The following is a 21700-nucleotide window of genomic DNA, read 5'->3' on the forward strand; positions in this document are numbered from 1 at the left end:
ACTACATTAAAAATTCCACTGCCTTAGTCATCTTTTTTTCAGCCTGACCGCATTTTATCTGCTTCTCTGCTTTGGCTTGCAAATTATTGTAATAAATATTTATAACTTCTTTTGTCTGCCTAGGCCAATAAAGAAAGTAGAAACTGATTGACATTTTCAGGTAGCGCCGATGCATGTTTGCGATCGTCTTAAAGATCTTGTTGGTTTATTATACATATAACATACATAGGTATATATATATGTGTATATTAGATTGTAGTCAAACCAGATACATTGTGAGCTCATTAGCAACAATACTTATATTTATTTATTTTATTCTATTTCTCTTTTTGCGAATTCAACAATGAATAGAATTAGGATGGAACTGGTATTTGATTGCTCAAAATATTTGTCTAAATACAACAAAAGTTTTATGCGATCTGATATAATTTTAAGCATTTCTTTCGAGTATTTTCAATGACCATTATATAAGCAATTTATGAACATTAAAAAGATTTATTAGATTTTTATGCGAAATTCAGCTATAAGAAAATCGGTAGCTACATTTTAATCATCTTTATAACAGTTTGCATCATCACATTTGTATATTATATGTCGTATAAATTGATGTTATTTATTTAAATATATTGTTAATAAAATATCAGTTGAACGATCACTCTATTTATTAGTAAGAATTGAAGCTCAATTAAAAATCCGTCTATGTCCATTCAATGTAATAGAATCTCTCAGGCAATTTCTTGCTGAATTTCAATTGATATAGCCTATATCTATGTATGTATATATAGCTGTGGTCGTGAAATATTTTTCAATTTCAGAATTCTGATTAATGACATCGAAGCGATTTGGCCCAATGACTGGAATGATATCCAAACCTGATCCGGTAGAGCAACAATAATGCATATACCTCATTCACAGTCGGATACCTGATATGAACCGATAAATGTTAACAGCAATATTTCGATCGTGAAATTGTAAGCACTTCAAATTCGAGAAATTGGAATGCTTGGCAATTCAATGCCTTGAGAAAAGTATCATTAAAGCAGCTAAAGAAATTCTTGAAGTATTACTGATCGAAGTGCAATTAAGGCACTCCAATGGAAGACTGAGCTTTATGTGTTTATAAACAAATTTAGCCAGATTTTTATTACACGAAAACTTTGAACAATTCATATCAACAAATTCTCCTTTGCCCATCAAATTCGTAAAATTCTTAACTGATCATTGAAATCACAAAAATTTCCATTGATAAGATTACTTTTTACAGCTTGAAAGGTATTTAATTTATGGACAAAACATGCTTAAAGCAGCGCAGTCTTTGATCATATCTGATCAAAACAGAAAGATATATATTATGTATGATCATATTTTCATTTTACCTTAGCCCCAAGCCCAATTGCTGCTCATTTTCACATTATGCGCTCATTTTCCCATTGTTACGATCATCATCTAATCGTAGTAGCTGCTAGCTCGAGGCTCGATCGCAAGTTACTTAATCATTCGACAGAAAAGCGCTGCCTCTGTGCCTGCAAGCAGCTGGAAAAGTGAGAGTTTCCCCTTGGCCATCTAGCGGATCTGATTAATGAACGCAATTCCCCGCCAGCTAAACGATCGCTTGGGACAAACTGAGCCGCACTCTGAAGAAGCCAAATGGGCTACAAAGCAGAATCCGAACGTAACAAAACGCGCGACATTAACACACTTTTGTCGTTTTTGTGACTCTTTGTTTTTCCTCTTCTGTCTTTCTAATACCCTATATATTGGAAGAGCAATATGAACTTATCAAATCTAGTTGCTTTCATATCAAATAATAAGCTAGAATCCGTTGTAGAGGATTGATTGATATTGGAAATAGATATTCACTTTTAATATTGTCATATGTTTTATGGATATATATCGATAAAGAGTAATATTTTACCCTATATGTAGAAGAATAGATAAATTCTTAGATTTCCAGCAATATAGTCTTTATAAAATACTATAGCCAGTCAGATCTACCTTAGACATTCAAGAGAGTATTTAATTTTTGTCACACCTGAGCTTTACTTCATTATTTCTTTTACTTTTTCTGCCGTCTTGGCTCGGGTTGGGTTTCTTTGATTGTCTTTGGCTTTCGCACGATTTCTAATTTAATGTTGGCTTAAATCTTTATTTTTTTGTTATTTCTTTTGCTTGTGATGCCACATGAAATGCTGCCCACGTCTTCCGCATTTCTTTGCAGGTATAAAGTGTTGCAAAATCAGAGTTTCTTAATGCTTCACATTCTTGCACGACTCAACTGATGTATCAGGCCCTGAGTGAATACATTATCTGGGCAACTATATCAATTTAATTGTTTGTCAGCGTCAAGTTACGGTTCTTTTGCCATTTGCCATTTACCATTATTTGACTTGACTTGGATCTTGGATCTTTATTTCGAGTATTTTTTATATATACAAAAGTATTTTTCTTTTTTACTTTTTTTTTTTTTTAATTCTGTCTACACTTTTTCGGACCAATGACCGACAAAATACAAATCCGCCAAATGTGAGGGGGCAAGCAACACGAAACAAATAGCAGCAACAACACAAACAACAATAGCAGCAACAACTGTGAAAAACCACAAAAACCGGAATTCTTCAAGTGATCTTTTCGTTCAATCGACACAAAATTGTATATGTATGTGTATAAAGAGCAAATGTACTGTAACTTCAGTTCCCCCCATGCTCTACCTCTCAGTCCGTTATAGGTCTCTCCCTCTCTTACTGTTTTACAGATCTGCGTACTTTGGCACGCCCACGAGTCCGTGCAACAAACTGCAACAAACAGGAGTTGATTTTTTGTTGTTTTTTTTAATACACTTTCACTTTTAGTTTTTATTTTTCTTGCTTGATTTTTTTCTCTTCTTGTTGCCTGTCAAGAATTCTCCAAGCCAACAGCAATTCGTAGAAACCGCATTGCTTGTCGCTTGCCTTTTCTACATAATTTCTGGTTTATAGCCGGGTTTCGATCTTTTTTGGTTTTGTAAACAACACATGGGAAATAAATTCATTCGCTTGGCGTTCCGTGTTGGTTTGCTGTGGACTTATAGAATGGGCCGCACGGAACAATGTACCACAGACAAAACAATAGAAAATGTTTATATGTTTATGTAATTGCCTTGTTGAAAATAGAGCAAAAAAAAATATTTTAATGAAACATCTTTAAAGGCTGTGTAATTGTTGGAATGCGGCTATTATGTCTACAAATACATACACACGCTTAAGTGCGTGTGTGTGTGAGTACTTGAGTATTAATATTATTTCTTCTACTTTTCATGCCCCTCTTTAAAGTGGGCTGCGTTGTTGTAATATTCCACGCGCGACGAAGCGTGCATACGATATGCAAAAAACAAAACACAAGAGTTGCAGCCGAACGACACGAATCACGCTACACGCACGAGCACGCGAACGAAACACGAGTTTCTGTGTGTGAGTGTGTTTTTTCTTCAATATTATTTTTGCAAGCCGAGCGCGCATGCGCCTCGCACGTTCACTTGCTCCGCTGGCTGCTGAACGAATGATTCCCGCTGTGAGTCGCACAGCCAGCAAATGACAGACAGTAAGAGAGAGAGAGAGAGAGAGAGAGAGAGAGAGAGAGAGAGAGAGAGAGCGCGCAAGAATGAGATTGAGCACGACTCGTTTGAGGGATGGCCATTGGCCAAAGAGATCAGCACCAGCTGAGCAACAATAGTGTGTGCGCGGGTGAGAGAGAGTTGCTGTGGAAAAAAATGTGTGAGAGTGAATATGTGTGCATATGCAGGTAAAACGTAGACGAAAACAAGTGCGTTAATAGACAAGGTCGACTCGCTAACCAGCTACGCTTAACTGATACGCTACTTGTACTCACTGATTGCTTGTAGCTCAACAAATGATACGAATTATTCAATTAATTATGTTTATGCTCAAATTAATAACTATGTGTATGAGTATTTTAATTAATAAAGAAATTTGTCATGATCAAAAAGTATAATTTATGCAAGAAAGTAATTTAAATATAAATCTAATTTAAATTTAAATTTCGATAATTCTATTCATACAAAGGTTTTTCCTTAGAGATCAGACTATATTATATATTTATATATAATATATTGTAAGTATTATATTTCATTAAATAATTTAAATATGGAAAGTCGACTTAATACTTGTTGATTGCTATGGACAGTTACTTTATTCCTTTATTTTCTAAAGATTAGAATGTTTTCAAATCAATTGCTACTACTGTGTGTCAGACACATGAAAAGCTTTTAATCAGCTGCTATTTATGCCACTAAATGAATTCGTTATCTATTTGTTTCATGTACGTAAATGTACTCGCCTTATCACCGTATTATTAACCCAAGTGTCACAGCTCTGAATACTTAATTATCACTATGGTTCATTCATGCAATTTGAAGCGTATACAAGTTGCTCACTCAGCCGAAGCACACACGATTTTTGCACATCTGCAGTTCAGAGAGTATCGATCATGCTCTCGCTCTGCCTCACTCTCTCTCTCTCTCTCTCACACACACTCTCTTTGTTGCCTGCAGCAGCAACAGCTGCCATGACATCTGTTGTATGTATTTTTTTTTTTTTTTTTTTTTTGGCTTCCAAGTTGTTGCAGCCGGCTTTCAAGTGCGGAGGTTGCACAGATTAAGGAAGCAACTGTCGACGCTGTTGCATGATCATCATCAACAGCATCATTATCATTATTATGAATCATCATTTGGTTTCAGTTTTTATGAGGAAGCACAATGTTAACTTTCTTCTTCTTGATTTTGGCACTCAGTCTGAGACTTTTTAATTTGTACATCACGCAATTAGCTTTGTTGCTGACGCAATTAAACACGAAAAAAAGTGCTTGAATTAATTCGACTACTAAATTAACACGAATAGCAAACAACCGGAGCCAATCCTAAACTCGAATCTAAATAAATTCGAACATTGGCGTGCAAATATTTAAAACAACAATTAGAAATAAGCACACCCAAGAAAACAAAAACAAAATTGAAGTAACAAGTCCGAGAAACACGTTAAAATGAAGCGAATCGAAATGCTAAATTGTAGATACCCTGCAGTTAGGTATTCTGTATATGAAATTAAAGAGTTTTTTGTACAGCTTCATATAAATCAATTAGAGTAACTTAAAATATATAAAGGTATATAAAAATATATACACACACGTGTTATATATATGCAATCAAAAATTTGAATCAAATATCCCAGATTTTTTATAATTTTTATGTAACTACCAATTTATAGCAAATTAATGATGAAAATTTATTTTTATAATACCTTACTTCAAAAGTTCTGAAACTCCATCCCACCCACATTTGACATTCGCACAGGGTATACGAAAAATTGAAAGGAAAACTAAATTTAGAAGCTGCTGCCAGATCGCTGACATTTCGCAGCCCCAGCCAAGCCAGGCCAAGCCAAGCTTGTGAACTTCTCGACGCGCTCTGTGCAATGTGCTGAGTGCTGTGTGGGTGTGTGCACTGCAAGGCATGCGCATTTCTGGGAGGGCACTGGAGCCAGCTGCGCGTGCGCTGCCAAAGTAGGCGCTACTTATCTGCCACAACGAGTGGCACGATCGGCAGACAGAACAGGCGTGGGCGGCTAGCCCTGACAACCCAATGCCAAGTGAGGAGCAGAAGTGGCAGCAGGGAGTACAAGAGTAAATACTGCAGTTGCAATTGATATAAATTGAATATATTCTATTGCATACTTATGGGCGGCACTGTAAAGTGAGTCCATTTCAATGCAGTTCAAGCTTTGCATACTTAAAAGTGTCAGCTATTTTAGTTAATTTAAAGTATTGAATTTATATGTATATTTAATAATCATTTTGACATACCCATTTGGAACAGAGCTGGCAGCTGTCTCAGAAATATTAAAAGTAGATAACAGTGTCTATGAAATTGTTCCTTTAGAGATTTCACAATTTTGCACAACACTAAAAACATTGCGAATAAATTTTACACGACCTTAAGCGAAATGTTTGTAACTTAACGAATTTGTAAAAATGTTGTCTTTTTTTGCATTATTTCATTTTGACTGTTGGATGTGTACTGTACTATCAATCAAATCAATTAAAATCGATTTGAGAAAATTATAAAACTGTATTAGTTGAAGCACTTTCTGAACACAATGTATTTTGTGTCTATTGAAACATTTTCTAAAATTATATAAAAATTTCTATTATTTGACAGAAATAGCTAATCAACATCAATCATAAAAAAGTAGCAGTTGTTAAAGCTGAATAACGCAATGCTCTAGGCATTAAAATTCATCTTGAATCGATTACTTTTCTTCTATAAAAAAGTAAGATAGCATTTGCTGAAGATCTGACATCCTTAAAGCTATATAGCATAGCATTTATCACTGCAGTTGTCTTACCCTAATCGAAGAAATCGCATTCACTTAATATAAAATCAATCCAAATCAAATGTAGCTATTTTTTTAATGAACTTTCTTCTTTTATTACTCAAAAAAAGGGAACTCTGCCCTATGCAATCTCTATTAGTTTCAGTTTCGCCCACTCAACGTATGTAATTATTATTAATTATTTAAAAAATACACTGACTCACCTTCCATAACATAGACAATGCTGCCGACATCTCCCTCCTTGATGATTAGATTCTTGGCTGGATACTTGACCGGATACATGCAATCGACAATTTCGCGTATTTGGGCCAAGTCCAAGTTTTTCATGAAGTCGTTATCCAAAATGGCCGCTTTGATAAGTTCACGGGAGCTGTCAATAGATATGAAATAGATATGGATAAATGTTTGGCCATAAATTAGTTACGCTTGAGGTAAGTACGAATATGGTAGCACAACTGTCAAATGGTTACGTCCCAAAAATGATCAGTTGTGGTCTTAACAACTATTCTGCACACTCGCCGCTGACAAAGTCAAAAGGCCAATTAATTTCGCGACTGACACATATAAATCGTTTTTTATCTGCTTCGCCACTTTGGCTTACATCGAATGCAACAAGTTGTACGCAAAAAAGAAAAAATATATATATATTATACGATATAAAATTGCAACAAATTTGAAAAATGCAAGAGAAGTAGGCGGAGGTGATTACAAGGAAGGGGAGAAGATGGGGGAGAGGCTATGCCATGTGCCATGTGCTGCCTGTAAATGTCAAATGACTTTATCTGTCAGCACAATTGACAACCAACCAGGCAGCCAGGCAGCCGGACAGTCAGGCTTAATCGACTTGGGCCGATTAATTAAAGCCAAGTCTTGAAATCGGGCGTAACGCACTTGTCGTCGTTGGTCATCCAATTTGTAAACTCTGGCAACGCTGCGCATGCGCGTAGACATAAAATTAGCTATAGCCAGCCACGATAGTGGATGATGAGTTAGACAGCCATACAGCCATACAGCCACACAGCCAGCTATCCAGCCAGGTCGACAACAGACAACAAGCTGTGCCGCCTGTTTGGCCGGTAATCACATAGTTTTGGCACAGACACACACACACACACACACACACACACACACACACACACACACACACACACACACACACACACACACACTCACGCCTAACAACACTTACAATTAAAATATAAAAATTTAATAAACATACAGGCTACTCGTTACCAGCGACAGTTGCGCACCTAACGGCGCAGGTTAGAGTCCACAATTATACACTACTAAAAATTACGGCCTATGTTTTATACAACTTTTTATTTCATATATTTTATTATAACTTTTAGTTAAATATATGAAAAAGGCCAAATACAATATCTATGTAGGTATCCCTTTGATCTATACTTTCACCAATCTGCTGGTAGTCATTTTTATGCCCCTATATGTACTTCTGATAACATTTCACTAAAGTCAAACTACTGTTAAACTGATTTATTCTAAGCCCTAGAGAATGTAACTCTTTCGTATGGAAAGATAAATTAAACAGTTATTTGGAGCATTGAATTAAATCATACTTCACATTTTAATAAAGTTTTATCGATTGATAAAATTTTCAATTTGAAATAAAATATCTTGGCATAGATAATATGATCATAAAATTTTTAAATTAATTAAAACTCAATTTGCTTGAGCAAGTATTCAAATATTGTTACATTAACACAAGTGCTTAAGTCCTTCAACAAGCTGCATCATAGTTAATATATCAACTTCGTAGAACACACTCCAAGTTTTCGAACAGTGTAATCATCGTAGATGGCTGTAAGATTTAGCTGTTGGCACAGTCGTCGTTGCCTAGGAAGCGACCAATTTATTTTGGCAAGCTGCAAGCGCCGTCTTTTATTACATTTTTTACGAAAGAAAAATGCGTATTATATTTCGACTACCCGACCGAAAGTATATTTTGGGTAATCGAAACAAGTTCGACGCCAAGAGCTCGATGTGGTGCGTGGCTGTGGCAGCAACACCCGCGGCGCTATTCCGACGCCACTAAACGCCTTTAAATACTCTAACTTCGAGGTGTTTGAAAAGTTAATTACTATTGTTCGACAAAGTTTGGGGACTAGATGTAATGTAATGCAAGTAATGTTATAAATATTTAAAGGCAGAAAAAGAATTATTTAATTATGGATGTTTATATTAGCTTATTTAAGCTTAGAATTTTGTTTTACTTATGAGGGATTTTTTTTTTTCGTCACTTAGGAAATATAGAAAATTTTCAAGTTTTCAGAATGAGTCTCCTACATCTACAGTCTGATTTTAAAATTACTGAACTATTAACTTAAGAGTTAAGAAATTGAAAAATCCTGCAAAAATAGCCAATTAACATACTAAAACAAATAATTTAAAAATAGTGAAGTTATGATATTTCATAAATGATCTAATCATAGATTAAATCTAGTATATAAATGCAAATGTTGGCTTTATATCTAATTTAGTTACTCCTCCCTCTTCTTGAACTAAAAGAATAAGAGAAGAGAAACTCAAATTTTTATCAAATAATGTCCTGCAAATAAATATTTTTATGGTGCCAACATACTCTAGTTTTACATTATTATCGAAATAGAACTCAATGCCAATTAACTTGAAGGCAAACAGAATGTCTAAAGCCCAAGGCAGAGAGTTGATTCCTGCTGTGAGTCGCAGCGTCTGACTCTTATTTGGATTCCTGTAACACAATAATCGTAGCTTATGCAGGGCATGCTCTAGTTGATCATGCTGCAAACTAAGTTGCATTTGATATGCGTAAATTAGCATTCGCACAGCAGCACAGCAGGCGAAAAATGCGTGTGGTGTGCAATTTGTGTTGCCCACGGTGCAAACGATCGCCCCATTGGCTGCAATGGTGTGGCATGCCACCGCGGGCGAGCCAAACAATTAATAGCTTCAATTAGACCTTTGGGGCGTGCTGGCAGCTAGGCAGTCGGGCAGCCTGGCACTGTTCCAGTTGTCTATCGGAAGCTATAACCATTTATATGACTATATTTGTACGTAAATTTGATTTCGTGCATGCGTAAGGCATGCCAAGGCTGCTCGAATGCCCCGCCTCCCCAAAAAACCAAACAGACGCCAACGAGTCGCCGAGCTGCACCTTTTTCTATAGGCCAGCCTCCCAAGACGCTGTCTCGAGAGGTAAAGATTTCGCATTGCGGGTGCGTTTCAACGATTTGCAGTTGACTTTTGCTTTCAGACCAAATTGTGTGTGCAAACGTCGAAAAGCAGTCCTCATAAACCAATTCTCATAAACCACCAGTCGAACAACCCGAACGTAAAATGATATATATATATATATATATATATATCAATTGCGTGTGTAATTAGAGATAAATAAAGATTACTCGGGGGATTTTGTAAGCTCTAAAGTGGTATGTGGGCAGCTCAAGGCGAGAAAGCTTTTAAAAATCATTTAACGACTTTTATGCTGCAAAGTGTAGATAAAATATAATAATGGATTGACTTCGTGAAACTTTTAGATCGTGATTATAACATTGAAATGCATGCATCTGCCTTTTACAAAATTAATGGTGAAGGGCTAGATATAGGTTTAATGCTAAGAGACTCGCTGGAAAGTACTTAATAAAACTTGTGGAAATATTGATCATAATTTGCTCGTTCAGAAAAAAGCATAACCCTATGAATGCCCCTGAAACTGTGGGCCAACTCTTTTGCGAATGTGACAAAAACAAAACTTGAAACTTGAGTTAGGGCAGCTGCATGACAAAAGCTGGATGCTACAAGACCCGATGTAAGGTAGATCAATGCCAAAGACTGAATAATATGAATTCATTGTTCATGAAATAGAAAACATAATTATGATTCACATATATAAAAATTATCTTAGTTTAGATCTTCTAGCGAATTTGTGGCAGAAGCTGAATGGTCTGAGACTGCATGACAGAAGCTGAATGATATGACACTCGAACCTTATGGAACTATTTATCAGAATTTACTCGCTAAAGGCATAGTCTTATGAAACGGGTGATCAACTGTGCTCTACTATTTATCGAATTCGATCATTATTTATCGGTTTCGATAACTATTTACCGACATTTATGATAAATAAATATTGATATTATTTGCTTGAAATATGAGTTAAGGCAGCTGCATGACAAAAGCTGAATGCTACGATACGCGATGAAGGTGCATTAATAAAACTTGTGGAAATATTGATCATAATTTGCTCGTTCAGAAAAAAGCTTAACCCCACGAATGACCCTGAAACTGTGGGCCAACTCTTTTGCGAATGTGAAAACAAAACTTGAGTACGGGCAGCTGCCTGACAAAAGCTGGATGCTACAAGACTCGATGTAACTTACATCAATGCCAAAGACTGAATAATATGAATTCATCGTTCATGAAATAGAACATATTCATGATTCACATATATAAAAACTATCTTAGTTTAGATATTCTAGCGAATTTATGGCAGGCTAATGCTCAGAGACAGCATGACAGAAGCTGAAAGATATGACACTCGATGGATGGTACATCTACATCCACATCTTGTGCAAATATTGATCAGAACTTACTCGCTAAATAAAAGGCATACCCTTATGAAACGTGTGATTTACTGTGCTCAACTCTTCTAGTGAATGTAACAAAAACAATACTTGAATTAGGGCAGCTGCATGACAAAAGCTGAATGCCACGGGACTCGAAGTAAGGTACATATATGACAAAGAGTGCATATAATGAAGCTTGTGTAAGCCCTGATTTAAGTTATAAAAAGCATTTTAAATCTATAAGTCTATCAATACATCAAGCCATAGTTTATCACCAATAAATTTCGAAAAGTAATGAGTAATACTCGACTTTTATAACTCCTCGATAACTAATTATTGATGCCGGTAACTTTTAATCGATTTCGATAACTATTTCTCGGTTCCGATAACTATTTATCGATTTCGATAACTATTTATCGATTTCGATAACTATTTATCGATTTCGATAACTATTTATCGATTTCGATAACTATTTATTGAGTTCGATAACTATTTATCGGGTTCGACAACTATTTATCGGTTTCGATAACTATTTATCGATTTCGATAACTATTTATCGATTTCGATAACTATTTATCGATTTCGATAACTATTTATCGATTTCGATAACTATGTATCGGTTTCGATAACTATTTAACGATTTCGATAACTATTTATCGATTTCGATAACTATTTAACGATTTCGATAACTATTTAACGATTTCGATAACTATTTAACGATTTCGATAACTATTTATCGACCGCAATGAAACTATGTGGAATATTGATCACATTTGCTTGAAACTTGACAATCATGACAAAAGCTGGATGCTACAAGACTCGCTGGAAGGTACTTAATAAAACTTGTGGAAATATTGATCATAATTTGCTCGTTCAGAAAAAAGCATAACCCTATGAATGCCCCTGAAACTGTGGGCCAACTCTTTTGCGAATGTGACAAAAACAAAACTTGAAACTTGAGTTAGGGCAGCTGCATGACAAAAGCTGGATGCTACAAGACTCGATGTAAGGTAGATCAATGCCAAAGACTGAATAATATGAATTCATTGTTCATGAAATATAAAACATATTTATTATTCACATATATAAAAATTATCTTAGTTTAGATCTTCTAGCGAATTTGTGGCAGAAGCTGAATGGTCTGAGACTGCATGACAGAAGCTGAATGATATGACACTCGAACCTTATGGAACTATTTATCAGAATTTACTCGCTAAAGGCATAGCCTTATGAAACGTGTGATCAACTGTGCTCTACTATTTATCGAATTCGATCAGTATTTATCGGTTTCGATAACTATTTACCGACATCTATGATAAGTAAATATTGATAATATTTGCTTGAAATATGAGTTAAGGCAGCTGCATGACAAAAGCTGAATGCTACGATACGCGATGAAGGTGCATTAATAAAACTTGTGGAAATATTGATCATAATTTGCTCGTTCAGAAAAAAGCTTAACCCCATGAATGACCCTGAAACTGTGGGCCAACTCTTTTGCGAATGTGAAAACAAAACTTGAGTACGGGCAGCTGCCTGACAAAAGCTGGATGCTACAAGACTCGATGTAACTTACATCAATGCCAAAGACTGTATAATATGAATTCATCGTTCATGAAATAGAACATATTCATGATTCACATATATAAAAACTATCTTAGTTTAGATATTCTAGCGAATTTATGGCAGGCTAATGCTCAGAGACAGCATGACAGAAGCTGAAAGATATGACACTCGATGGATGGTACATCTACATCCACATCTTGTGCAAATATTGATCAGAACTTACTCGCTAAATAAAAGGCATACCCTTATGAAACGTGTGATTTACTGTGCTCAACTCTTCAAGTGAATGTAACAAAAACAATACTTGAATTAGGGCAGCTGCATGACAAAAGCTGAATGCCACGGGACTCGAAGTAAGGTACATATATGACAAAGAGTGCATATAATGAAGCTTGTGTAAGCCCTGATTTAAGTTATAAAAAGCATTTTAAATCTATAAGTCTATCAATACATCAAGCCATAGTTTATCACCAATAAATTTCGAAAAGTAATGAGTAATACTCGACTTTTATAACTCCTCGATAACTAATTATTGATGTCGGTAACTTTTAATCGATTTCGATATTTATTTATCGGTTCCGATAACTATTTATCGGTTCCGATAACTATTTATCGATTTCGATAACTATTTATCGATTTCGATAACTATTTATCGATTTCGATAACTATTTATCGATTTCGATAACTATTTATTGAGTTCGATAACTATTTATCGGGTTCGATAACTATTTATCGATTTCGATAACTATTTATCGATTCGATAACTATTTATCGAATTCGATAACTTTTTATCGGTTTCGATAACTATTTATCGACCGCAATGAAACTATGTGGAATATTGATCTCATTTGCTTGAAACTTGACAATCATGGCAAAAGCTGGATGCTACAAGACTCGCTGGAAGGTACTTAATAAAACTTGTGGAAATATTGATCATAATTTGCTCGTTCAGAAAAAAGCATAACCCTATGAATGCCCCTGAAACTGTGGGCCAACTCTTTTGCGAATGTGACAAAAACAAAACTTGAAACTGAGTTAGAGCAGCTGCATGACAAAAGCTGGATGCTACAAGACTCGATGTAAGGTAGATCAATGCCAAAGACTGAAAATATGAATTCATGAAATAGAAAACATATTTATTATTCACATATATAAAATTTATCTTAGTTTAGATCTTCTAGCGAATTTGTGGCAGAAGCTGAATAGTCTGAGACTGCATGACAGAAGCTGAATGATATGACACTCGAACCTTATGGAACTATTTATCAGAATTTACTCGCTAAAGGCATAGCCTTATGAAACGTGTGATCAACTGTGCTCTACTATTTATCGAATTCGATCAGTATTTATCGGTTTCGATAACTATTTACCGACATCTATGATAAGTAAATATTGATAATATTTGCTTGAAATATGAGTTAAGGCAGCTGCATGACAAAAGCTGAATGCTACGATACGCGATGAAGGTGCATTAATAAAACTTGTGGAAATATTGATCATAATTTGCTCGTTCAGAAAAAAGCTTAACCCCATGAATGACCCTGAAACTGTAGGCCAACTCTTTTGCGAATGTGAAAACAAAACTTGAGTACGGGCAGCTGCCTGACAAAAGCTGGATGCTACAAGACTCGATGTAACTTACATCAATGCCAAAGACTGAATAATATGAATTCATCGTTCATGAAATAGAACATATTCATGATTCACATATATAAAAACTATCTTAGTTTAGATATTCTAGCGAATTTATGGCAGGCTAATGCTCAGAGACAGCATGACAGAAGCTGAAAGATATGACACTCGATGGATGGTACATCTACATCCCATCTTGTGCAAATATTGATCAGAACGTACTCGCTAAATAAAAGGCATACCCTTATGAAACGTGTGATTTACTGTGCTCAACTCTTCTAGTGAATGTAACAAAAACAATACTTGAATTAGGGCAGCTGCATGACAAAAGCTGAATGCCACGGGACTCGAAGTAAGGTACATATATGACAAAGAGTGCATATAATGAAGCTTGTGTAAGCCCTGATTTAAGTTATAAAAAGCATTTTAAATCTATAAGTCTATCAATACATCAAGCCATAGTTTATCACCAATAAATTTCGAAAAGTAATGAGTAATACTCGACTTTTATAACTCCTCGATAACTAATTATTGATGTCGGTAACTTTTAATCGATTTCGATAACTATTTCTCGGTTCCGATAACTATTTATCGATTTCGATAACTATTTATCGATTTCGATAACTATTTATCGATTTCGATAACTATTTATCGATTTCGATAACTATTTATCGATTTCGATAACTGTTTATCGATTTCGATAACTATTTATCGATTTCGATAACTATTTATCGATTTCGATAACTATTTATCGATTTCGATAACTATTTATCGATTTCGATAACTATTTATCGATTTCGATAACTATGTATCGGTTTCGATAACTATTTAACGATTTCGATAACTATTTAACGGTTCCGATAACTTTTTATCGATTTCGATAACTATGTATCGGTTTCGATAACTATTTAACGATTTCGATAACTATTTATCGACCGCAATGAAACTATGTGGAATATTGATCACATTTGCTTGAAACTTGACAATCATGACAAAAGCTGGATGCTACAAGACTCGCTGGAAGGTACTTAATAAAACTTGTGGAAATATTGATCATAATTTGCTCGTTCAGAAAAAAGCATAACCCTATGAATGCCCCTGAAACTGTGGGCCAACTCTTTTGCGAATGTGACAAAAACAAAACTTGAAACTTGAGTTAGGGCAGCTGCATGACAAAAGCTGGATGCTACAAGACTCGATGTAAGGTAGATCAATGCCAAAGACTGAATAATATGAATTCATTGTTCATGAAATATAAAACATATTTATTATTCACATATATAACAAGTAAGAAAGCTCCAGTCGAGACTGCTCGACTAGGAGATACCCTGAACCCTCCAAGCTGATATTCTAATCATTCTGCACTTTTTTTATGCACACATACATACACATGCATCCACACGCACGCATAAGCCTGCGCTCTGCTAACTGCGCAGTAAGCAGCGACTGCGCTTGGGCTGCGCTGCAGTGTGGGCAATATTATGAGAATTTATTTGTTAAATAATTTCTTTTGTAGACATACGATCTTAATGAAACTTTTAGAGCGTAATCATATGGTAAATATGTGTGTATATTCCAAAGCCCAAGTCTCTAGTATTTGAAATACGCTTTTTACAAAAGTGAGGGTGAGGGGGTGAATTTAAGGGTGGGGGGTAAATTTTAACAAAAACCGAAATTGTATAAATTGCATATAAGCATACATTAAAAATTTGGAGACTCTAGCAATAAGGGTGTAGAAGATATAATTTTATAACTGGTTTTCGATAAGGTTTTTTATCGATAAAAAAAGATCGGGATGAGTTATCGATTTTTAATGATAAACTTGATATGCGCGCTGTGATTACGGACATTTTAAAAAAAATTTGAAGTCTCTAGCTCTTATATCTTCTGAAATCGACGCGTTCATACATACGGACGGACGGACGGACGGACGGACGGACGGACGGACGGACGGACAGACAGACGGACAGGGCCAAATCAACTCAGCTCGTCGCCCTGATCAAGAATATATATACTTTGTGGGGTCTGCCACGCCTCCTTCTGCCTGTTACATACTTTTAACAAAACCATTATACCCTGATTTCCCATTTTCAATGGGTTCAGGGTATAAAAATTATCTTAGTTTAGATCTTCTAGCGAATTTGTGGCAGAAGCTGAATGGTCTGAGACTGCATGACAGAAGCTGAATGATATGACACTCGAACCTTATGGAACTATTTATCAGAATTTACTCGCTAAAGGCATAGCCTTATGAAACGTGTGATCAACTGTGCTCTACTATTTATCGAATTCGATCAGTATTTATCGGTTTCGATAACTATTTACCGACATCTATGATAAGTAAATATTGATAATATTTGCTTGAAACATGAGTTAAGGCAGCTGCATGACAAAAGCTGAATGCTACGAGACGCGATGGAAGGTGCATTAATAAAACTTGTGGAAATATTGATCATAATTTGCTCGTTCAGAAAAAAGCTTAACCCCATGAATGACCCTGAAACTGTGGGCCAACTCTTTTGCGAATGTGAAAACAAAACTTGAGTACGGGCAGCTGCCTGACAAAAGCTGGATGCTACAAGACTCGATGTAACTTACATCAATGCCAAAGACTGAATAATATGAATTCATCGTTCATGAAATAGAACATATTCATGATTCACATATATAAAAACTATCTTAGTTTAGATATTCTAGCGAATTTATGGCAGGCTAATGCTCAGAGACAGCATGACAGAAGCTGAAAGATATGACACTCGATGGATGGTACATCTACATCCACATCTTGTGCAAATATTGATCAGAACTTACTCGCTAAATAAAAGGCATACCCTTATGAAACGTGTGATTTACTGTGCTCAACTCTTCTAGTGAATGTAACAAAAACAATACTTGAATTGGGGCAGCTGCATGACAAAAGCTGAATGCCACGGGACTCGAAGTAAGGTACATATTGTATATGACAAAGAGTGCATATAATGAAGCTTGTGTAAGCCCTGATTTAAGTTATAAAAAGCATTTTAAATCTATAAGTCTATCAATACATCAAGCCATAGTTTATCACCAATAAATTTCGAAAAGTAATGAGTAATACTCGACTTTTATAACTCCTCGATAACTAATTATTGATGTCGGTAACTTTTAATCGATTTCGATAACTATTTCTCGGTTCCGATAACTATTTATCGATTTCGATAACTATTTATCGATTTCGATAACTATTTATCGATTTCGATGTGTGGAATATTGATCACATTTGCTTGAAACTTGACAATCATGACAAAAGCTGGATGCTACAAGACTCGCTGGAAGGTACTTAATAAAACTTGTGGAAATATTGATCATAATTTGCTCGTTCAGAAAAAAGCATAACCCTATGAATGCCCCTGAAACTGTGGGCCAACTCTTTTGCGAATGTGACAAAAACAAAACTTGAAACTTGAGTTAGGGCAGCTGCATGACAAAAGCTGGATGCTACAAGACTCGATGTAAGGTAGATCAATGCCAAAGACTGAATAATATGAATTCATTGTTCATGAAATATAAAACTATTTATTATTCACATATATAAAAATTATCTTAGTTTAGATCTTCTAGCGAATTTGTGGCAGAAGCTGAATGGTCTGAGACTGCATGACAGAAGCTGAATGATATGACACTCGAACCTTATGGAACTATTTATCAGAATTTACTCGCTAAAGGCATAGCCTTATGAAACGTGTGATCAACTGTGCTATACTATTTATCGAATTCGATCAGTATTTATCGGTTTCGATAACTATTTATCGATTTCGATAACTATTTATAGATTTCGATAACTATTTATAGATTTCGATAACTATTTATCGATTTCGATAACTATTTATCGATTTCGATAACTATTTATCGATTTCGATAACTATGTATCGGTTTCGATAACTATTTATCGATTTCGATAACTATGTATCGGTTTCGATAACTTTTTATCGATTTCGATAACTATGTATCGGTTTCGATAACTATTTAACGATTTCGATAACTATTTATCGACCGCAATGAAACTATGTGGAATATTGATCACATTTGCTTGAAACTTGACAATCATGACAAAAGCTGGATGCTACAAGACTCGCTGGAAGATACTTAATAAAACTTGTGGAAATATTGATCATAATTTGCTCGTTCAGAAAAAAGCATAACCCTATGAATGCCCCTGAAACTGTGGGCCAACTCTTTTGCGAATGTGACAAAAACAAAACTTGAAACTTGAGTTAGGGCAGCTGCATGACAAAAGCTGGATGCTACAAGACTCGATGTAAGGTAGATCAATGCCAAAGACTGAATAATATGAATTCATTGTTCATGAAATATAAAACATATTTATTATTCACATATATAAAAATTATCTTAGTTTAGATCTTCTAGCGAATTTGTGGCAGAAGCTGAATGGTCTGAGACTGCATGACAGAAGCTGAATGATATGACACTCGAACCTTATGGAACTATTTATCAGAATTTACTCGCTAAAGGCATAGCCTTATGAAACGTGTGATCAACTGTGCTCTACTATTTATCGAATTCGATCAGTATTTATCGGTTTCGATAACTATTTACCGACATCTATGATAAGTAAATATTGATAATATTTGCTTGAAACATGAGTTAAGGCAGCTGCATGACAAAAGCTGAATGCTACGAGACGCGATGGAAGGTGCATTAATAAAACTTGTGGAAATATTGATCATAATTTGCTCGTTCAGAAAAAAGCTTAACCCCATGAATGACCCTGAAACTGTGGGCCAACTCTTTTGCGAATGTGAAAACAAAACTTGAGTACGGGCAGCTGCCTGACAAAAGCTGGATGCTACAAGACTCGATGTAACTTACATCAATGCCAAAGACTGAATAATATGAATTCATCATTCATGAAATAGAACATATTCATGATTCACATATATAAAAACTATCTTAGTTTAGATATTCTAGCGAATTTATGGCAGGCTAATGCTCAGAGACAGCATGACAGAAGCTGAAAGATATGATACTCGATGGATGGTACATCTACATCCACATCTTGTGGAAATATTGATCAGAACTTACTCGCTAAATAAAAGGCATACCCTTATGAAACGTGTGATTTACTGTGCTCAACTCTTCTAGTGAATGTAACAAAAACAATACTTGAATTAGGGCAGCTGCATGACAAAAGCTGAATGCCACGGGACTCGAAGTAAGGTACATATATGACAAAGAGTGCATATAATGAAGCTTGTGTAAGCCCTGATTTAAGTTATAAAAAGCATTTTAAATCTATAAGTCTATCAATACATCAAGCCATAGTTTATCACCAATAAATTTCGAAAAGTAATGAGTAATACTTGACTTTTATAACTCCTCGATAACTAATTATTGATGTCGGTAACTTTTAATCGATTTCGATAACTATTTCTCGGTTCCGATAACTATTTATCGACTTCGATAACTATTTATCGATTTCGAAAACTATTTATCGATTTCGATAACTATTTATCGATTTCGATAACTATTTATCGATTTCGATAACTATTTATCGATTTCGATAACTATTTATTGAGTTCGATAACTATTTATAGATTTCGATGGCTATTTATCGATTTCGATAACTATTTATTGAGTTCGATAACTATTTATCGGGTTCGATAACTATTTATCGATTTCGATAACTATTTATCGATTCGATAACTATTTATCGAATTCGATAACTTTTTATCGGTTTCGATAACTATTTATCGACCGCAATGAAACTATGTGGAATATTGATCTCATTTGCTTGAAACTTGACAATCATGGCAAAAGCTGGATGCTACAAGACTCGCTGGAAGGTACTTAATAAAACTTGTGGAAATATTGATCATAATTTGCTCGTTCAGAAAAAAGCATAACCCTATGAATGCCCCTGAAACTGTGGGCCAACTCTTTTGCGAATGTGACAAAAACAAAACTTGAAACTTGAGTTAGGGCAGCTGCATGACAAAAGCTGGATGCTACAAGACTCGATGTAAGGTAGATCAATGCCAAAGACTGAATAATATGAATTCATTGTTCATGAAATATAAAACATATTTATTATTCACATATATAAAAATTATCTTAGTTTAGATCTTCTAGCGAATTTGTGGCAGAAGCTGAATGGTCTGAGACTGCATGACAGAAGCTGAATGATATGACACTCGAACCTTATGGGACTATTTATCAGAATTTACTCGCTAAAGGCATAGCCTTATGAAACGTGTGATCAACTGTGCTCTACTATTTATCGAATTCGATCAGTATTTATCGGTTTCGATAACTATTTACCGACATCTATGATAAGTAAATATTGATAATATTTGCTTGAAACATGAGTTAAGGCAGCTGCATGACAAAAGCTGAATGCTACGAGACGCGATGGAAGGTGCATTAATAAAACTTGTGGAAATATTGATCATAATTTGCTCGTTCAGAAAAAAGCTTAACCCCATGAATGACCCTGAAACTGTGGGCCAACTCTTTTGCGAATGTGAAAACAAAACTTGAGTACGGGCAGCTGCCTGACAAAAGCTGGATGCTACAAGACTCGATGTAACTTACATCAATGCCAAAGACTGAATAATATGAATTCATCGTTCATGAAATAGAACATATTCATGATTCACATATATAAAAACTATCTTAGTTTAGATATTCTAGCGAATTTATGGCAGGCTAATGCTCAGAGACTGCATGACAGAAGCTGAAAGATATGACACTCGATGGATGGTACATCTACATCCACATCTTGTGCAAATATTGATCAGAACTTACTCGCTAAATAAAAGGCATACCCTTATGAAACGTGTGATTTACTGTGCTCAACTCTTCTAGTGAATGTAACAAAAACAATACTTGAATTACGGCTGCTGCATGACAAAAGCTGAATGCTACGAGTCGCGATGGAAGGTGCATTAATAAAACTTGTGAAATATTGATCATAATTTGCTCTTTCAGGCAAAAAGCATAGCCCCATGAATGCCTCTGAAACTGTGGGCCAACTCCTCTGTGGATGTGACAAAAACAAAACTTGCAACTTGAGTTAGGGCCGCCGCATGACAAAAGCTGAATGCTTCAAGACTCAATGTAAGGTACATCAATAAAACGAATTGCTCGTAATAGTCAGTTTTTATTACGAACTTATGGCTATAAATTGACCCATACTACATTACACTATAAATTGACTTGGCTTAATTTCAGCTTATTATTATGCAGTTGCCTTAGGTGAGCCAGGCTCAAAGTGAGTCTCGTATTTACATAAGCATGGCATGGCTCTGGGCCATCTTTCAGCTGGCTTTTGCAGCACAATGCGCACTAGCAAGTTCTCTCATGCGACAAGTTTGCACAATTTGCTGGCATTATTTATTAGATGGCCCCGCTGAAAGCCACCAGGCGGCATTAACGGCGTGTAAATGGGCCGAAAGACCACTTGGCTTGGCTGGGTATATGCGAATGAAAAGCTGAGGCGAGTTGACTCCACTCAACTCGACTCGAGTGCAGCATGGTCAGCGTCAGCTGGCTGCCTGCGGC

At 35.5% G+C, this 21700-nt stretch overlaps 1 protein-coding gene across 10 annotated transcripts in view; it reads right to left on the bottom strand.

The window, feature by feature from the left end:
* The window catches only part of for (cGMP-dependent protein kinase for), a 61221-nt gene that overhangs the window by 9986 nt on the left and 29535 nt on the right, over positions 1-21700 (bottom strand). For 4 of the 10 annotated variants that reach the window (XM_018001808.2, XM_089465775.1, XM_089465777.1 and 1 more), the window contains one exon: positions 6587-6753. In XM_018001808.2, coding sequence (XP_017857297.1) covers positions 6587-6753 — 167 coding nt within the window. Of the gene's footprint in view, positions 1-2708; positions 3559-5853; positions 6170-6586; positions 6754-21700 lie in introns of those variants that run through there. The other 6 variants (XM_089465780.1, XM_089465782.1, XM_089465781.1 and 3 more) reach the window with 6 other exon arrangements.

This window comes from Drosophila arizonae, chromosome 3 (genome assembly GCF_054131065.1).
Source record: "Drosophila arizonae isolate 15081-1271.41 chromosome 3, UAZ_ARI_1.0, whole genome shotgun sequence".
Classification (NCBI taxonomy): Eukaryota; Metazoa; Arthropoda; class Insecta; order Diptera; family Drosophilidae; genus Drosophila; species Drosophila arizonae.